Source organism: Labrus mixtus, chromosome 24 (genome assembly GCF_963584025.1).
Source record: "Labrus mixtus chromosome 24, fLabMix1.1, whole genome shotgun sequence".
Classification (NCBI taxonomy): Eukaryota; Metazoa; Chordata; class Actinopteri; order Labriformes; family Labridae; genus Labrus; species Labrus mixtus.
The window spans coordinates 5,513,611-5,534,145 of NC_083635.1; the positions used below are offsets into that span (position 1 = coordinate 5,513,611).

At 38.7% G+C, this 20,535-nt stretch overlaps 1 protein-coding gene and 4 long non-coding RNA genes across 5 annotated transcripts in view; 3 read left to right on the forward strand and 2 right to left on the reverse strand.

The window, feature by feature from the left end:
- The first annotated feature begins 4,076 nt into the window (after window positions 1-4,076).
- Window positions 4,077-6,150, forward strand: LOC132959752 (uncharacterized). The gene is made up of 3 exons (XR_009667087.1): window positions 4,077-4,245; window positions 4,545-4,643; window positions 6,066-6,150. It is a non-coding gene; the product is annotated as an uncharacterized LOC132959752 (long non-coding RNA).
- LOC132959753 (uncharacterized) lies at window positions 4,348-6,485 on the reverse strand. The gene is made up of 3 exons (XR_009667088.1): window positions 6,468-6,485; window positions 6,077-6,176; window positions 4,348-4,404 (listed from the first exon to the last, which is right to left on the reverse strand). It is a non-coding gene; the product is annotated as an uncharacterized LOC132959753 (long non-coding RNA).
- A 1,044-nt stretch (window positions 6,486-7,529) lies between these two features.
- LOC132959745 (uncharacterized) overlaps window positions 7,530-20,535 on the forward strand; it is a 65,092-nt gene continuing 52,086 nt past the window's right edge. The window contains exon 1 of the long non-coding RNA XR_009667083.1: window positions 7,530-7,555. This is a non-coding gene — a long non-coding RNA (uncharacterized LOC132959745). The remainder of the gene's footprint in view (window positions 7,556-20,535) is intronic.
- LOC132959746 (uncharacterized) lies at window positions 7,770-8,566 on the forward strand. The gene is made up of 3 exons (XR_009667084.1): window positions 7,770-7,809; window positions 8,165-8,242; window positions 8,499-8,566. It is a non-coding gene; the product is annotated as an uncharacterized LOC132959746 (long non-coding RNA).
- On the reverse strand, window positions 15,130-16,016 carry LOC132959647 (signal transducer and activator of transcription 1-like). The gene is made up of 3 exons (XM_061032821.1): window positions 15,884-16,016; window positions 15,491-15,715; window positions 15,130-15,212 (listed from the first exon to the last, which is right to left on the reverse strand). Exons 1-3 carry the CDS (start codon window positions 16,014-16,016, stop codon window positions 15,130-15,132), a joined length of 441 nt encoding a protein of 146 aa, XP_060888804.1.

Here is a 20,535-nt window from a genome sequence, read left to right on the forward strand (position 1 = left end):
GGCTCAGGAGATAGATGGAGGACTTGGAGTCTGGAGGTCGTGGGTTCGAATCTTATCAGGACTCAGTGAATTTTAAAGGTGTCGGTCCTAAATGAAAGACTCAAGAGGAGAAACATCGTGAAGCACCTGTCAGTATGGATCCACAGGAAAGACACACACACACAATTATCTTAAAGGTGTTGATCCAAAGGAAAGACTCAAGAGATCTGAGAAACATAGTAAAGCATCTGTCTCTGTGGCTCAAGAGATAGAAGGAGGACTTGGAGTCTGGAGGTGGTGGGTTCGAATCCTATCAGGACTCAGTGAATTTTAAAGTCTAACATCTGAAATGATGACGATAAATACGCCCGGAGCACATGTCATAGTGTGAAGGTATCGGTAGTGTAGTGGATAAGATTGCGGTTTCTGAGCTCTGTAGGTGGTGAGCATAGGTTCAAATCCCACTGTGTCTGGTGATAGAGGATTGGAATCTTATCAGGCAAATTTTAAAGTCAAAATCTGAAATGACGATGATAAATACGCCCGGAACACATCACCAAGTATGAAGGGACTGGTGGCTGAGTGGAATCGTCCTTGCATCTGCAATGGATAGACGTTGGTTCAAGTCCAGCTTCCATGGCATCCGTTCCCGGAACTGCTAGGGGGGCATAAGTATCTGAAGTTTTGAGAGTGTTGAACAAAAGTTAGTTACATGTGTTGGCTCCCCCTGGTGTTTAGTGAGTAACACAAGTACAGGGTCATGAAAAAGAAGATCAAGTGTGTCTGAAGTTTTGTGAACACATCAGACCCTTTTTTAAAGTGTTGGATGACTTAATGTACTAAATATAGTGTACTAACCTAAATTCATTAATCATCCATTGTTCCCACCATGACATAATATTTTATTTATTATATATACATATGGTCAATCATATATTAGGATAATATGGTTCAAAGTTAAAAGGAGCATCAGTGAAGTCACTAGAGACACTGTTTACATGATATGTGAACACCAAGAACACCTCTCCTCTCTCTGGATCATTCAGGGAACAGGAAGTTATAAAGGAAACAGGAAGTTGACAGTTCTTTCGTCAATCTGCACACAGCAACAGAAATGTAAGTTCATTTACAGAAGTTAAGGTTTAGCATTAGCATGTAGCTTAGCATTAGCAACAACTTGTATTAGTTTATTGTTTGGATTTATATAGAACTTTGGTAATGACTAAACTTCTTGTGTCTTGTAGTTTTCACTCCTTCAATCTGGTGAAGAAATCAGAAGAGGAGATCATCTCTTTGCTCCCTTCAGGTGCAGCCCCTGAAATTCAAACACAAAGTTTACATTTAGTTTGGACCAACAAAGACAAAGTTTACATTTAGTTTGGACTGACAAAGACAAAGTTTACATTTAGTTTGGACCAACAAAGACAAAGTTTACATTTAGTTTGGACAGACAAAGACAAAGTCTACATTTAGTTTGGACAGACAAAGTTTACATTTAGTTTGGACAGACAAAGACAAAGTTTACATTTAGTTTGGACAGACAAAGACAAAGTCTACATTTAGTTTGGACCAACAAAGACAACGTTTACATTTAGTTTGGACAGACAAAGACAAAGTCTACATTTAGTTTGGACAGACAAAGACAAAGTCTACATTTAGTTTGGACAGACAAAGACAAAGTTTACATTTAGTTTGGACAGACAAAGACAAAGTTTACATTTAGTTTGGACAGACAAAGTTTACATTTAGTTTGGACAGACAAAGACAAAGTTTACATTTAGTTTGGACAGACAAAGACAAAGTCTACATTTAGTTTGGACAGACAAAGACAAAGAGGTTCCTCATTGAACACATGTGAGTATGTAGAAATGAAAAGGTCTGGTTCATCTATCTGTAGAGAGAAGGTTCAAAATGTTTGATTTGCATTTTAAATTGAATTCATTCAAAATAAAACTGTTTGTTTAAGTTTGTTGAAGCTGTTTCAATCGTCTTCTTTCTGTTTAACACCCCAACATGTCATGACTCAAACTTAACTCTGTTAGTCAAACATCACTCACCAAACTCATCATACTGAAGGTGTACAGCTGCAGAGAGACGACAGACACGGCGGCTACATGCTAATGCTAAGCTACATGCTAATGCTAAGCCACGTGGTATGCTACATCAGATGCAATACGTCACAAATTATAACAAGGCTAATGTTAAGCTACATGCTAATGCTAAGCTACATGCTAATGCTAAGCCACGTGGTATGCTACATCAGCTGCAATACGTCACAAATTATAACAAGGCTAATGTTAAGCTACATGCTTCTGTTAAGCTACATGCTAATGCTAAACCTTAACTTCAGTAAAGGAACTTACATTTCTGTTGCTGCCTGCTGTGAGCAGATTAAAGAAAGAACCCTCAACTTCCTGTTTCCTTTATAACTTCCTGTTGATAAATCCAAAGCACTTCCTGTTAATAACCAGAGCACTTCCTGTTGATAAATCCAAAGCACTTCCTGTTAATAACCAGAGCACTTCCTGTTGATAAATCCAGAGCACTTCCTGTTAATAACCAGAGCACTTCCTGTTGATAAATCCAGAGCACTTCCTGTTAATAACCAGAGCACTTCCTGTTGATAAATCCAGAGCACTTCCTGTTAATGACCAGAGCACTTCCTGTTGATAAATCCAGAGCTACAGATTCACAGATATAAGAAGACCGATGAGTTCAGACGTTCAGAAACAAAGCTACATGGACAGACAGGTGATCATTCATTTGATTTCGTCTGGTTGTGTTGGATGGATGTTTCTCGATCTTTCACTGAGTCCATTTGAACTTTTGTGATCTGTTGGTTTGGTGACCTCAGCATCGTTAACAAAAAAAGGCCAATCAGAGTCCACAGTTTGAAGGTCTCGGTCTGGGACTAGAAGGAAAAAACATGAAATAACTTGACTCCCCGGTTACGACCACAACCTTCCCGGTGTTAAGTGAGTAAAAGGTTCCCTGCACACACACATATTTGTGACTCTGTGTGGTCTTAGTGTGGTCTTGACTACAACACTCAGCTGAGTTCAGACAACGAGGACCAAAAGCTGTTGGGTTTTTAAATGACACTTTAAATGGGGGGATGAAATACTCAGCACAGTCTGCTGAAGGCCCTTCAGATCCTCTGATCTGATCCTCTGATCATTGAGCAGTCTAGACAGAAAATGTGGATGAATTGAGGACACACAGACTAATGAATAATGGAGATGTGATGTGTTAGCTGGTACATACATGAGCTTCTGTAGTGTTGCATCTTTCTCCAGCTGTCTGTCATGAGTCTGCTCCAGTAACAGGCCCTGGTTGAAACAAAAAGGAGGAAAATAAAATGTATAATGTGGCCAGAGTTAATGTTGCTGTCTGCTTGAGTGTATGAAATCTGGCACTTCTAATTGAAGTAGTTTATGATTGTAAATGAATGAGCTCGTCCATCATCCTCTGCTGGTCTTGGATCTGGTCTCTGAGGCGGCTGAGCTGCTTGTGGTGAGCTGGTTCTCCAGCTGCTCCTCCAGAGTTTTGTGGAGATGTATAAACGAATTTGTGTCCTCACCTCGATGTCCTCGTCTCCATCATGTCTCCTTGTCATTGGCCTGAATGTTTGTGTGGGCGTCGGCCTGCGTGCTCTCCAGCTGTTTGCTGCGGTTCACCAGAGACTTGACCTCAGACTTCATCTTGCTGATGTAGAGCCGAGCTACGGTGAACTCCTCCTCCACCGCTGAGCCGTTCCCCTTTGACTCTGAGGACTGAGGATAAGAGGGAGGTTACAGACGTTGAGAGTGTGAAAGATGTGTGTGTGTATATAAATGTGTGTGTCCGTTCTCACAGCTCACAGACATCAGTGGTGCCGATGATGGCGCTGATGTCACTGCTGCTACGAGAGTAGGACCAGACACACACACACACACACACACACACAGACACACAGACACACAGACACACACACACACACACACACACACACACACACACACACACACACACACTCATGTAAAACAGTCTGTATGTTTCTGCAGAACCCAAGATGAACACTTTCTCCTAAAACATATCTGTACCGTCTTGTGCTCGTCTGCCAGCTGCAGGTTGGTCTGATCTCTCTCCTCCACCTCTTGGCTCTTCTGGTCGTAGTTGACGGCGAGCTCCTCCAGCGCCTGCAGCACCTCCTTCACCTCCTCCTTGGTCAGCTGGTTCTCCGTTTGCAGCCGGCACAGCTCCTCCTGGGAGGGACGTGGGGTCAGAGTGAGTTCATGCAAAAATGATCATCCTTATGAAATCCATGTTTAAATGAAAATACTTGATATTTCTTTTGTATTTCATAGGCTGAGAGACAAACCTCCTCTGGTCCATCTTCTGCTCCTTGAGTTTGTCAGCCAGACTCTGTTGGTTGATCTCATCATCCTGTGAATTATTACAAGAAAAGGACATCAAGTAATAATAATTAAATGAATAATAATAATTGAGAAAATGAAAGTATTTGTATTTAGTTTGAATCTTTAAGCAGGTTGTCTTCTAATGTTGTGTCTTGTCTTTGACTTTAGTCTATTCTTGTCTTCCAGCTGTTTGTACAGGTTGCTGATGTCCTCCTCGTATTTGCTCCGCTCGTGGCAACAATATTATTTGACTTTTCTTTCACAAAGGTAAGAAGTATTTTCAGTTGAAAAAAACAGTTAGTTCATTTAAAATGAGTAATGTATCAGAATGTATCATTTACTTTTCACGTATTGTACAATCCTGTAAATGAGCCATAGATGCTCCTAAAGTAAAAGTCTGTGATATTCTGTGATCACAGACTGTGATATTACCAATGAACTTAATATTATGTTTGAATGTTAATGGAGCACATAAGGTAGGTGAAGAAGACTTATGAGCATATGAAAGCAACCTTTTTAACTTGTAAATGTTTCCTTTTAATTTATGTGTTTAATCTGAACTATCTCATTGAGCTGTAAAATGTACTCGTATCAAATATTTTAATCCTAATCAAAAAAAGCAGTTCAATCAAATTAATCATTTCAATTAAATCAATAAAAAGGTTTGTGGTATTTTCATTAGAAAACCAAAGGAAAATAAACTAATTAAATTGATTAAAAGTTTGAAAAGTAAAATGAAGGAAAAGGTCTAAAGTAAAAATGCAGCTTTAATATAAATAATTTATCAAACAATGATGTAAGACTCTAATTAAAGTTAAAGGTTTAAAATAAATGCATTATATCGTTTATAAATCACTTTATATAGAGAGGGCGCCCTCTGGTGGTCAGTTGTTGGTTACTGCACTTAAATAAGAAATGAATCAGACTGCTGTTTCTTTGAGTAAATTAAACACAGAAAGCTGGATGAAGAGATTGTTGTTTTATTTACCTTTTAGCTGTTGTTTTATTTACCTTTTAGCTGTTGTTTTATTTACCTTTTAGCTGTTGTCTTGGTTACTTGTTAGCTGTTGTTTTATTTACCTTTTAGCTGTTGTCTTGGTTACTTGTTAGCTGTTGTTTTATTTACCTTTTAGCTGTTGTCTAGTCTTTAATGTTTGTTGTTTTTATCTTTCAGCTGTAGTTTTGTTTAGTTATAGATTTAGTTTAAAGTTGTATTGTCCGTTTTCTTTGATTTGTGTGTTGGATGAAACTTACTTAACTTACTAAATATAATGTACTAAATATAATCTACTTATTATAATTTACTTAATAACTTTTTTTTAAAATGACATACTAACCTAAATTCATTAATGGTCCATTGTTCATGACATAAGATTTTATTTATTATATAAAATAATATAAAATATGGATCATCAGTGAAGTCACTAGAGACACTGTTTACATGATATGTGAATAAATATGTGATAAAAGAAACTATTTATGTAGAAATGTCACTGTCTGCCTCTCCTCTCTCTGGATCTAGGTCATTGCTGAGTCCAGCCAGTGAGGCTCCAAACCTCCATGGAAATGTGAACAAAATGAGAGAAGATGCCGGTTTGAGGCGAACACACACAGACTGCACTGATGGTGAGAACTGGACGCAGATATCCATTTTAAAACCTGCAGGTTAGCGTGTGTTTTGGGTGCGAGCTGAACTGTACCTGTAGGTCTGTCTTGATGAGCGAGGCTCCTGCTTGGACCAGATAATGACAGATAGTTCTTTGACACAGGGACGCAGCTCGGTGAAGGACCGTCTCCCCCCTGGTCAACAGAAGAGAGAGAGAGAGTGCGTCAGATTACAACATCTGACAACATCACCCGAGGAACAGACATCAACGGTGTCCGCTGCTTCTTTTGGTGTCTTGTGTTTATGATGGCACATATATCATCACATATAGACTGAACAGAGATCAGAGCACAGATACAGACACAGCATCATCATCTACACTCCGTTAACATTTAAATAAAGTGTTTAGCATTTTAAAAACCTCAGAAAATCAAAAATCAGTTCAATGTTAGATGTTTTCAAGCACAAATAGAATCTGTACTTACTGCAGTTTTTCTGTAACGACTAAAAACTACTTAAAAGGCAGGGTTGGTGATTTTCTCCAGATCCACTTTTTAAGATTGTGGTTGAAATTGTCTTTTGGTCCTGACAATGAAAGCAATGAGCTGAGGTCTGCTTCTGGGTGCAGACGCAGCACTGAGGGAATGCTACTTTTAGAAAATGACCAACCCTGCCTTTAACCCAGACAAGACTCTCTCTTACCTGCTTTTTGTAAAGTGTCTTGAGATAACATTTGTATTGAGTTCTACAAAATAAAGATTGATTGAACTGACTTATTGTTTTACAAGCCTGTCATTGAAAGTTTCACATTTATTCAAACACTAGAATACAGAAAGAACAAAACAACATATTCCTATTTAGAAACAAACTACATACATACCTATGTTGAAAAGAACCCACATACATTCATTAATGGTAAAAACAACGACTAAGGATTATTTTAATGAGCTACGCATGGTGCAATAGCACCCCCTGTTGACCTGTCAGAGACTGCTACCGGAAGTGACTATTCAAGCCCCGCCTATAAAGGAAACAGGAAGTTGAGGGTTCCTTCTTTAATCTTCAAGTCTGCACACAGCAGGCAGCAACAGAAATGTAAGTTCATTTACTGAAGTTAAGGTTTAGCATTAGCATGTAGCTTAACATTAGTAACAACTAAGCTTTATTTTGTCCTGTGTTAGTTTATTGTTTGAATTTCTTCATATAGCACTTTGGTAATGACTAAACTAAATGTTCTTGTGTCTTGTAGTTTTCACTCCTTCTTCAATCTGGTGAATAAATCAAAAGAGGAGTTTGTCTGACTGTCAACCTACGTGCACCAAACACGTGGAGGACTGTACACATACCTGTGGAGGATGTAGAGGACCATCTCTTTACTTCCTGCACTGGCAGCGTGATGACGTCACCTGCAGCCGGACGAGTCGAGTGACGTGAGGTCGGCTCCCTTCAGGTGGTGCGGTGGCTCCCTCCTTCAGGTGCGGCGGCTCCCTCCGGGTAGTGCGGCTCCCTCCTTCAGGTGCGGTGGCTCCCTCCTTCAGGTGCGGCGGCTCCCTTCAGGTGTGGCTCCCTTCAGGTGGTGCGGTGGCTCCCTTCAGGTGCGGCTCCCTCCTTCAGGTGCGGCGGTGGCTCCCTCCTTCAGGTGCAGCTCCCTTCAGGTGGTGCGGTGGCTCCCTCCTTCATGTGCGGCTCCCTTCGGGTGGTGCGGTGGCTCCCTCCTTCAGGTGCGGCGGCTCCCTTCGGGGGGTGCGGCTCCCTCCTTCGGGTGGTGCGGTGGCTCCCTCCTTATTTTGCGGCTCCTGCAGCTGATGATTCAATTCAAAGACACGTGTGAGTATGTAGAAATGAGGTCTGAAACTGTCACTCACCTTCTTTAAGTCTTTGTTCTTCACACACTCAACCAGCAGCTCTACAGAGAGAATGTTAAAAATGTTTGATTTGCATTTTAATTAAAAATAGAAACTGTTTTAAGTTTGTTCAAGCTGTTTCAATCGTCTTGTTTAATGTAAATGATTTTCTATTAGGAAACATGCTTATTGCTTAATGTTAACTTTCATTCATCAGTCCATTTTTATTCACTTATCTCCAAATCACAAAAAATAGTTATCTCCAGACACTTTACAATAACAAACATTTGGTATGTTTAAACTAATTGTGATGTGTTTTTTGTTTAAAACACTTTTAGGGGCAGCCTGACCAAAACAAGATGAAGAGCTGTTAACATGTATGCTACACCACGCTGCCTCACCTGCTTCAACATCTGGTGAGTATTTTTCTTGGTTATTGTTTTTATTATAACTGTTTGAGTCACAGTCATATTCTTTTAAATTTTAATTTGACACTCTCCTTGATGTAGATGTAGTGATTCTTTTGACCTAATTAAATGATTAAACATTAGTATCAGAATGGCCCGTTTACTTTTCACGTATTGTACAATCCTAGCTGTAAATGACCCATAGATGCAACCTGAACTGAACTTTAAACCCTGATGTCTTTGTTTCTTGTGTCTGATATTCCAGGTGTTTCCTCGCTCTGAGAACTCTGATCTGTGCTGCAGCTGGAAGGATTTTCTTTGGATTAAAGTTTACCTGTTTAGTTAAAAGTTTTATTGTCTGTTTTCTTTCATTTGCAGTTTTCTCTTAAATCACTTTAATAAATGTTTAAGTCTTAATGTGTTGTCAGCATCTTTAATTCCTGATATTTGTTTTGTAGTAGTTGTTTCCTCCTTTGTCACACACAGCTGTGAACTTGTTTGAATATATTTTATTATAAAATTTAATGTAATTAAAGACTACAATAAACATGTTTCCTCAAACAGACATGAAAGCTGTAAACTACTATAAATAAAACAGCTGGCAGATAACCAGAGCCTGATTGCAGATGTAACACCTCTCTCCTCCACAGGTACAGAAGTCACTCTGATGCAGAATGAACACAGCAGTAGTTTTATTACAATAAAATATTAAACAGACATGAACTGTGTTTTTTCTATACATCATCACAATACAATAAGGCGTCACTGGCGTCCCCATTGGGTAGGAGCTCAAAGCTTTCTTAATGTTTTATTATGTTCCAGGTTTAAGTCTTATACATGTTTAGACTCAGTTATTTTAATCATTTCATCCTTTTTGTAGTGGAGGAACATCAGGTGTTTAATTAAGGATAATAAAAATGTAGTATTTCATTAAACACCTGATGATCCTCCAAAAAGGATGAAATTATTAAAATAACTGAGTCTAAACATCTATAAAGACCTAAAACCTGGAACATAATAAAACAACATTAAGAAAGCATTGAGTCTCCTACCTGAGCAAGAAGACGGCCACTGACGCGGGATCCTCCTGGAAGATGTCGACAGGTGTTCCTGTTGGAGAAGAAAAACTCATTTTAGTTCATCAAGTTAATAAAACTCAGAATGTTTGTGATTATACAACATTGTGATGATTGGAATAAACCTGAGTTTCATCATTCACTGTAAATTATCTGTGTTTAACTTCACTTTAAGGCTTTTCTATGAGACTGAAAGCAAACTTAAATTCAGTTTAAATGTAGAATATAATATAGAAACATTAAGTATAATGTCTTAAGAAACATCTTTACCATACATTAACTGTCACAAGAACAAAAACTCTAATTAAAGTTAAAGGTTTAAAATAAATACATTATATCGTTTATAAATCACTTTATATAGAGAGGGCGCCCTCTGGTGGTTAGTTGTTGGTTACTGCACTTAATAAATTAATCAGACTGCTGTTTCTTTGAGTAAATTAAACACAGAAAGCTGGATTAAGAGATTTTACATTTTAAATTAAATAAATGAAGTTTATTCATATTACTTTATCAAGATGAACATTTAATCTCTGAGCTCTGTGAACAGTAATGTTTAGAAATTCATTTGACCTCGGATTAACTAATTTACATATTAGTCAAGAAACTTAAATTGAGGTTATTGTTTTATTTCAACTCTTCAATCTAATATTAGTTTAAATTATAAGTTTTGTTTTAAAAGTGGCTTTACTTTTACCCGGTGTTTAAACAATTAGTTTAACAGGAGAAAACAAGTTCAAAAGTTACCTTCATAATATTGATAAATGTTATCATCATCTTACTTTGATGATGTTTCCGCTTAACAAACATTTAGCATGAGCATTAGCCCACGTGTTAGCATTAGCATACAGCCTCACGTGTTTCTATTTTGTGTCTTTTCACACAAAACTTTGAATGACTCACTGAGTATCTAGACTTCATCTTTCCTTCTCCGGCTCCTTCTTCTTCCGCCGCTTTGATCGACAGCCAGGCTGCCCGCGGTCCGCACCGCTTACCTGGTCGAAACAATGATATACACACCTGAGAACACCTGAACACACCTGGGCGTGATTACCGGAAGCTTCAACCGGAAGTGTCGCGGAAAGTTTCTATGGAAGAAATGAAAAAGTTATAAATAAGAGGACACATGAACAAGACTAAGTCAAAAATCAAATGTTTTATTGATAAAAAATATTTCTTAATGTAATTTACTTGTTTTTATGTTTTTTTAAACTTTGAACTCTTGGTAACCAAGCAACATGACGAAGTCAAACTCGGGTCACCATGGTAACTCACTGCATTCGTTAGCAGGGGACGAAGCTAACCTGTTTTCCGGTCTTTAGGACACTGACTGAATTCTTACCCACAGATAAATTCACTGCTTAATGATGTTTACCTCCAGTTTCTCTCTTCCTTTCCCTCTCGTTCTCCAAAGTGTCTAAGAAGCAGATAAATGAAGACACGGGATGAGTGAAAACTTTGTACGGAAGCTCCGAAGTTAGTTTGAGATACTAATGTGTAAAGATGGAGTTTAAAGGTGAAACTGCGCCCTCCTGTGGTCACTCTGTGAATTACTGCATTTGGATTTTTCCTTTTCACCTTTCTTGTTCTAGATACAACAAATTCAAACTGCTTTCTTTGTTTTATTTCTTTATAAATAAATATGACTTGACTTAATCACAGATAACATATTTTTTTTAATGCTTTTTAAAAAAAATATTTTTTTTAATTATAAAGCAACTGTTTACTGCTTATGTTAACTAAAATCCATTGTCTGTTAATTACACATGCATGTTAGTCTCTCAAAGAATCTGAAGTGTAACTTCATTGATTGCATATTCTTGTGTACGTTGGAGCATTTCACTACTGAGGAAGAAAGCAGATTGTGTTCCCATGACATATTAGGCAATATATTTTTCTTATTTTCTTATTAGTGGTAGATAATTAAAGACTACAATAAACAAGTTTCCTCAAAATCAAAGAAAACAGACAATGAAAGCTGTAAACTACTATAACTAAATAAAACACAGCTGGCAGATAAGGGTTTTTGTTTTGAATCCATGTCTTTTTAAGCCTTTTCTGCCTCGTAATTATCGGGCAAAAATATAAATTCTTTGACTTCCAAGCAGAGTGAATGTAATCACTCAAATGTGTCTAGAAGGTGACTGGTTACTGCACTGACCTGTATCTAACTTAAAAGTAGTGAGGGTCTTTACCACACCTCTAAGAGCAGATAAAATGATCATCAGAGTTCAACCACTGACGAAACAAAGACACTGAAAGAGAGTACAGAAAGAAGACTTGGATGAAATGAAGAAACTTCTCAGTTGACAGTTTTGGTCTCACTCCAAGTCTGCACTCAGAAAGAAGAAAAGCAGAGCAGAATTGATTTGCTTTCTTCAGAAAAGGAAAAAGAAAAGAGAGTGTTGCTTACAATCAGAGGACAGGTTATTCTGTCTTAGTCTGTCTTAGACAGACCCCTTTAAAAGACAGACTAAAGGGGTTTCACACTTGCAGAAAACTCCTGATATTTGCAGGAGGAGCTGTATGTGTGAATGCAAACGCACAAATTCTTTGTTTGGACTTCACCCAGAGTTTCTCCTGCCAGAACCCTACTGTAGTATTCTTTTCAACAGTTAGTCAGAGTGAGCTGATGTGAGAACGCAGCAGAATATTATCTGGAATATTCACCTCGGGCCAATGGGAGGGGGAGTGACGTTTATATCCTGTGACTGCTGCTCGACCACAGACTGTCTGCACGCCACCTCTACCATCTCCGTGCTCTAATGAACCTGCTGCTGCATGTTTCCTGTTCTCCAGTATGTTCTTCTCCACTCTTTAGTTCAGATTGTGATTCTGTTCAACTACACGTAGCATTGATATAAAGACAAATATTCTCATTATAGCATCGTATACCTCAGGAGACCCCTCGCCGCCCCCCCTCCTGTCTGACAGTTGTAGTCCCCAGCTGTGAGGTGGATATGTGAACAACCAGACCAGGAGAATCTCCGGAGCAGTCCTCCTGAAATGATCTAGATATTTTCAGGAGTGCAGATGTGAAAACGACTTAAATTCACGCCTTTGCATGTAGAACAGTTAAATTCATGCAACTGGAGTACATGTTTAGATTTTTATACTTTCTGATTAATATTTTGTAACATATTGACCTGAAATCAACCCAAAACTCACAGGACATGAATGAAAACCCCACTCTTCCTGTTTACTGATAACAAAAGCCATTCAATTGATTAACTGTGAAGAACAGGACGTCATAAAAAAACAATAAGCCTTTAATCCAAGTTAGCGAACCAGAACACTTGGATACGTGTGAAACGACTTTCTCAATAAACAATCCCAGCAAGACAGCCGTCTGCCGAGTTAATCAACACGTTGAACGAACTGCCTTAACCAACATAATCCATTTCTGTTATAAAAAGAATTTCGGTTCAATCCCTGAATCGGATATATGTATCCATGACATCAAGACTAACACTTTCATACAAGTTCGATTCCGCTACGATCATCTATGACGAACTTAGATATTGAGAAACTAAATCACATTACCTGATGAACTCTACTTGAATCTTACGTGGAGCACTACTGCCCCCTAGTGGCAAGAGCGCTGTACCGACCTGAGTTTCAGGACGGAGGAAGTACGATAGTTACTATGTGATTTTGTCCTAGTTAAACATTTTGTATTTTAAGATATGATATTATACCCTTCATACTATATTAATGTGTGTTTGAATGTTGAATGGTATAATGCTGATTTCATTCCCATACAGGCGGAAATCGTCTAACTGTCTTCAGGTTGGACGTAATGTCTATTTCATTGCATAATTGTCTGAAATGTTTACTGCCGGAAATAATCCTACATACGAATATTGACATGGTGATGTTCATATGATCAAAGTTCTTATTTATGCTCTTAATAAGTAAAGAACTCGGAGTGGATTGAAATAAAGTAAACATCGGAGGCGGGTTAGATATTAGGCCCCGCCCCCTCGGAAAGTCATCCCCTGGATAAAGTGGCTCGTCTCTCGAGAGCGTACGCTTTTTTCTCTCGCTTTTCTCTCGTTTTTCTTTGTAAATTTTCCTCGTAACTTCTTCTTCTAAACTCTCTTAGACGTCTCTTGTTAAATCCTTGTTTCAAACCACTTTGTTTCTTCAAGTTTTGCCGACGCGAAACTCTTTGAATTTAAGTCCGGATTCGCAGGACCTGCAGAACTCGAATCCAACTTAAACCAACCCTGATTCTTAAAGCCCGCATTCTAAGCTTTTTCTTACAGCCTAAGATTGAGCGCCTCTGTCTTTTTCCCTTTTTTGAAGTATTGATCATTCGTCTTCCAGAACATTATTTTTTTCTATCCTCACATTTGACTACAAGAGACCATTCAAGTCAAGTGAGGATCAACGAGCGTCCATCCTGACGAACGTTAATTAAGACTCTTTGAGCCGCTGAGAGAAGGACCCACGGACAACTGCTTGGACCGCTGTGTTTTTCTTCAAACCCATCTCACTCCGACCGGACCTGCTACGGCGGTTATTGTGGGCCACCGGCATTCCTGATCCGAAAGAACTCGACGGGAAGTCTTGGTACTATTCGGCAGAGTTCAATTGAACACTACGTCTCAGTAAGGAAGCGTTCTGATTATGAGATTGGGTTGTTGAGTCAAGCTTGTGGTATCCGAATCAGAGCCTCAGAGTCAACTTTCACCAAATTTATTAAGTTCCCTTTTTATTTTTATTTCTCAAAATCCCACTTCGTTAAATCCCTCAAACAATATAGTTAAACTCCAAACTTGACATAAGGATCTCACCATGGCAACTTAAACAATTCAATATTATTATTCAAGTTATATCACTGTTGTAATTATACTGATATTACTTGTGCATTTCCTTTAAATTCTTCTGTTCATCATTTTTCTTTATTAAACTTTCATATAAACTTTCAATACTTTGTCTGTGTAATTTTATGGTTTTTACTGCTTGAGAATTCATCCCAATGATATGAGACCGATTTATAGATTCATTAATTACTACAAGTAATATTAGTTTCCTTACTTAACAAGGATGGTGCCCCGAGTTATATATATATAAATATTAAAAGTAGATACGCTACAATTTCTTTCTCTGTATGTTAGATGTCATGCATGCAACAACACATAAAGAAAATGACACTTAAGCTGATGCACTATTCAGTGTAGAGCAACAAACTGAGGCTGCCTCTACCTGAACATCAAGCTCTTCAAATCCAAGCAGATTGTTGGTCTGAGCAGAGCAAGAGGAAGAAAAAACACACAGCAAAACTTAGCTCCCATTACTGGCCAAACCCCATAAAAACATCTCCAAATTTAAGCTTTGGTTACTGGTTTGCGACACGACAATACTTGAAGCAACTGCATTTAAGATCAATGAGGACAAAATAACAGATAAATACAGACAGAGTAAAGCTGGGTTTAAATTTCTACACATCTGCCGGTTCATCTCAGATGGACATATCATGCAGTTTACTCGTCTACAATCATCTGAGGTGTTGTTTCTTTACAGGTGATGAATTAACAGAAATCTTCACCTGTAAAAAAAACCCTGTGCAGACTGTCAACAGCAGTATTTAAAGAGGTGCTCACAGAAGCTGGTTCAGCAGCTTATCAAAATACTCACCACAGCATCAATGTCTCTGGGGCCGACTAACTGTGACAAAGCCCTGTAGTCATCAGGAGACATGGGCAACATGTTGTCCTGCAGTCTGGACGGATCTCTGAACAGAAAGCAAATCCAAGTTAAATCTGCTCAATGCATTACCAATAAAATATTTTGTGTTTAAAAGGTGACATTCTCTGCTCACACTTCAGAGACAGAAATGAGCTCTGTCTTCATGTAGCTGCTCCTCTCTGGATTGTTCTCCACATCCATGGGCTCCTGAGCTAAAAGTCAAATAAACACAGATTCAACATTAACAGCATTTAGTCCCCAATAAGCATTAAATAAACGTGCAGTTTGCAATAAGATACTTTGCTGAAATTACAGGTAATAAAAAACCTCTCATCAGCTCGTTTGTATAAAAGGTCGAATGTTTTTACGGCACCTGCAGATTGTTAGTTTAATAAACACTCTTAAAAGAAGCATTAATACTTGAAATGTAAGACAGCATCATATTTTATAAACAGATCATATGGTTTTACTGTGGAACCAGAACACTTACTCTCTGTGGGTTTGGGGTAGTATTTCCCGAAGGCCTTGTCTTTTGGGATGTTGGGGTAGAGGAAGCGGAGCGGGTTCTCTGGGATGTTCTCGGCAGCCATCACTTTGTAGGTACGGATGATGTCGAGCAGAGAGACGGCTGACAGCTCCTTCTTCGTGTACGGCTCCACAGAGTGAAAGAGAGAGAGAGGGAGTAGGAAACTGTTCTTCAATTTAAATATCAGAAAATGTCAGATACTGAGCGGAAAGTTTTGGGGGTAGCACAGCACGACCTATCTGGGCATATTGTATGTTTCTGGTTTAATGCTGGTGCTAAAGGGAGATATCTACTGGATCAAAGAGTCTCACATTCTTCCTTTACATAAGACATGAACAGCATCAGTCCTTCACTCACTGCAGAGGTCGTATTCCATCCAGGTAAAGGTGATGGCTCCCTCTCTGCTGCTCTCACTGAACCTGAGCAGGAAGGTCCCGGGACACTTATCACTGAGCAGAGCCTTCTCCCTCTCCTTACTGATGAAGCCCATGATGGAGCTGCACACACACACACACACACACACACACACACACACACACACACACACACACACACACACACACACACACACGGCAGCACTCACCCGTCGTTCCAAAGGGAAAGCAGGTGTCTTTTAATCACATCCAGGATTCCTTCGATCCACAACCAGAAGGAATACGCTTTCTCGTTCGCACTCTGCTTACAGACAAATACATTCAGTTCAAAGAGAAGATGTAGTTTTAACTTTATGATGCACCAAAAAGACTCCATTAGTATCTGCTAACCTGTACATGTTTCTCTTATTGCAGCTTTTGGTTAAATTACAGATTTGAATACAGATTTTATTCATTTTTAACTTGTGGTATTGAAAAGTCTCACAGATGTTGACGATCTTAAATCTCAGGCTGAATGGGGCTCACCTTGCAGAACTTGATCATGTCCACTAGATGGCAGCCAAACTATGCTGTTTCATTTAACATCCAATATTTCCCCACTTCCGTTCGGGGTCGATGGAGACAGTGTACGAACCATTTTAGTTTAAATAAAATTAAATACCTTCGATTGTCGACAGAATAGCTAATGCTTCATTTTTCAATACATATATGAGCTAACTACGCTCTCAAGAGTGGGGAAAAATCAAATGTTTTTTAAAACACAAATGTAGTTCCACATTTTGTCCATTGGGGGCAGTATAGACACAACAAACAGTGTAAATATGGAGAATCTGGCAGATTTACACTTAGTAAAAACACATTTAAAATAAAAGCTTCAAACACTTTATATTATAATCAAAACATTTTTTATTTTCTTTCTTTTACTACCAACACACACACACACACACACACACACACACACACACACACACACACACACACACACACACACACACAGAGGTCAGAGGAAACGTGAAAATATCTGACAGAAAAAGTATTTTTATTTCCTAAAAAGGAAATTGTACAGCTTCTTTACCAAGCAGCTCCTCAGCCTTCTTTCGGTGTTGTGTACTGTACTTTAAAGTACAGCTGTGCAGAAACAGCGTAAGCCAATCATCGCTTAGGATCAACAACATGAGCCCGCCCTTTCATTTTCAACAGCCAATGAGAAGGACGGACGGTGGCTATTCTGTCAGTTAGCAAGCTCACCCTGATACCATTAACAAAACGTGTGTTTTTTCATGAAAATACTCAGTATATGTGCAAGATAAAGGAATAAACACTTGTTCTTATGTGCTTAATCGACTCAAAGGAAACTGTCGCTTGTGGACGTCCTGTTCCAACAGCAGAACAAAAAGCGTTTGGGTCAGGACTCCTGTGAAGCACATCAACACTCAGGACATCTGCACTCAGCTTCCAATCAACATCAAGCCTCCCTCTGTGATCACAGTTCCTGCCCTCATATCATGATCAGCTGATCACGAAAAGAAAAACTGTCCTTGCAGCTTATGCACGATTTTACCAGCCAGTCAGTGATGGTCGTAAACAAAGAAGGTTCAGATGTTATCCATACCTGCCTCTCCATGGAAGCAGGTATGAGTTGAAGTTTGGATCAGAGCATCCATGCAAACCAGTATATTTTAACTCCTACACAGCAAAGAGTTTTTACTACCAACATCATTTTCATAACAATTGAACTTAAAAGTAGAGAAAGTCCTTTAGCTGCAGTTCTTAAAATGTTGACTGGATGCAGCCTCATTCTGACTAATGCAGGAAAATCATTCTGTCCACTGAGATAAAGATTCTCTGTGGCAGCTTTGGAAAAGCTAACCAGAGGAGTCGATGGTGACTTATCAGGTTAGACTCGTGCTTTACAATTAGGCTAGACTAAAACACCAGGCTGGTTTTGATTCATCGCCAGCCCCTTTGCTGAACAACATTCCTTCTTTTTCTCTTTTTCTCCCGACTTTCCGTCCCTACAGTTCTATCTGGAAGAAAAGACAACATTTCCCAAACATACAAGATTCAAGTAAAGGACACAGAAAAAGTTATAAACTTTCTCAACTGCACAAAAAGTTTTGATTCAAGATCATAAGCCCTTTGTCCTCAACCCACTTTATTACAACTTAACTTGTCAAACCATGCTTTGAAATGATCCCAGTTGATGTCATTTTGCAGTCATGTGAACACGATCCGGATAATTGAATGGAACCGGACAACTCTCGTGTCAAGTTGTTTGTTATACTTCCAATGCGTTGTGCATTGAAGCTATAAAACACCAAGCTTTGAAAATCTTTTACAATACTGCACTTGCATTCAAAAATAAAGGCACACATGGAAGACGCAGGGATTGTTCTGGTCAAGGTTCAAGTTTTCAATCTATCTGTGCACTTTAAAATATGTGCTCCTATAATGTTTCTTATGTTTTATCTTTGTTCATAGTGATGAATGACTTTCGTTGTATATTATCTCTTTACTAACACATGTGTTTGCATTCATAGATGTCATCGAGTGCGTCAGATTTGGACAGCATCAGCACAAGTTAACAGAGCGACACATGAGGAAAAAACAACTTCATGAAGGTGACAGTTGCCTCAAAGCTGTGAACTTCCTTGGTTTTCTGTAATAATTCCCCCATGTTCACTGCACTTTGTGGACATGAAGTATGGTTTGTAATGTCTCAGGATGCTCCAAAGAAGGCATGATGCATGGAGGAGCTATGCTAAGCACATACATGCAGAGCTAAAACCTAAAGTAGGACCACAGTTTCTGTTGTTTTTATCATATTTTATGTTTTAAAATCAGCTGTCAGCCAAACTTGTGAATTAAGAAACAACTTCAGAGTCCTGTCCTTGGAAGTAATCCTTGTGCCCCTTTCTAAATGGGATGCTACTGGGTCTTAGTTTAGACTTGAGACAAAATATTTTACATCCCTTTCACTGAAAACAAAGCTTCTGTGTCCTGCAGACACCAGGGTCTCCTCAAGAACAGCCACAGTGGTCGACCACCATGGATGGGATCTTTCCATAGATTATCTGCTCTTTGTGGTTAAAGTACAGCATATTGATGGGCGACATTTTGGTGGGTGTGCAGCAGGGCCCTGCAGTGCCCCGCGGGTTGGCCTTGTTCACCAGGTGAGCTAGAAGACTAACTCTGAGTCCGGGGATTGTGTGTTCGAACCTCACCTGGGTCCAGTGAATTTTAAAGTCCAAATACACCTGGAGAAAATCCCAAAGTGTGAAGGGCATCTGTGGCGTGGTGGATTAGATTCTTAACTCTGAAGGCACCCATGGTGGAAGTGCTGAGAAACAAAGAAACATCATCACAATATTTTCAGAAATTGTGGACAATCAGCTCTGATCACAGTGAATGGAGAGGCCTGTTATTAACAGTCATGATGGGATTACTAAATCACTCCACTTATTCATCATTTTTTAAGGTACTTGTACTTTACTTTGAGTATTTTCTGCTCCATTTATTTATTGTGATAAAGTTCCCCATGATTATATAATGTAATAGGCTACATATTGGCTTTACTTACACGAAACATGCTGCATACACACACATTCATTATGAATATGTGATGGCTAAAAATAACGACAGCTAAGTGTTTTAAAGTATATATTTTATTATAATTAAATGCTTTGTTGTGCTTCAAATGATCTACATGATATTGAAGGTTTTAACTCTTTGTGGCTGTAATGTAACTTCTACACTTTACAACCATAGACTGTAAATATTACAGTATAGCTCACCTGGAGGTTAACAGCCTCGTCAGGTCTGCATCATGCATCATATTACACTGCTGCCCTCTGCTGGCACTGAGTTACAATTACATCCATCAGTCAGTATAACACAAATGTTTCCTCTTTTTAACGATTCAGCTTTTTTTCCACCACATAAATGTGTGGAAAAATATAAATAGTGCAGTTACTTCTGTATAGCATACAGTAGTTTACCTACCAATATTTTCAACCATCTTTTATACTTATCTCAGAATATGTTAAAAAAAAACTAAATGAAAAGACTTAATCATTTGTAAATGTTTGGAAATTAAAGTGACTACACCTATAACTACTACAAGATTGAACATGTGTTTGTAATGTAAAATATTAGTGTTTTGTTTGGTATAAAAGCAGGAGTGTTTGGATAATTTCACTAATAGACAAATCATTTAAACAACAGATCCACAGATTATAAATCTAAAAATGAATGTTTTATTTATTTTCGGTGTTTTACTTAATTTAGTTATTGTTATTGTGTCTCCTAATTCACAACGACTTCTCTACGTCGATACGACCTTTACCTGGGAGTGACACGCCCAACGTCACTTCCGCTGCTGCGCATCACGTTCAGGTGTGCTCCTCAGGTGCGCCAAAGTTAATATCGACCCTGTGACCACTCGAGCGGATGACGGGTGTCCGAGTTTGGATGAAAATGCTGCGAAAAGAAGAATTGAAGACGAAGAAGAAGAAAAAACTAATGCTAATGCTAATGCTAACTGAACCATAACAACATCGTCTGTCTGAAAGATTCAACCAAAAGTGAAGAGAAAGTTGTTGTTTGAACTCAACATTCAGGGTTTTCTTCTTGTTT

Bases quoted from the DNA above. Each gene is read 5' to 3' on its own strand.
- LOC132959647 (XM_061032821.1), bottom strand. From the start codon at position 16,016: ATGGGCTTCATCAGTAAGGAGAGGGAGAAGGCTCTGCTCAGTGATAAG. The intron at 15,716-15,883 runs GTGAGTGAAGGA...GTATCTGACATT, and splicing joins GATGGAATACGACCTCTGCA to TTCTGATATTTAAATTGAAG. The intron at 15,213-15,490 runs GTAAGTGTTCTG...TTTGACTTTTAG, and splicing joins CTACCCCAAACCCACAGAGA to CTCAGGAGCCCATGGATGTG.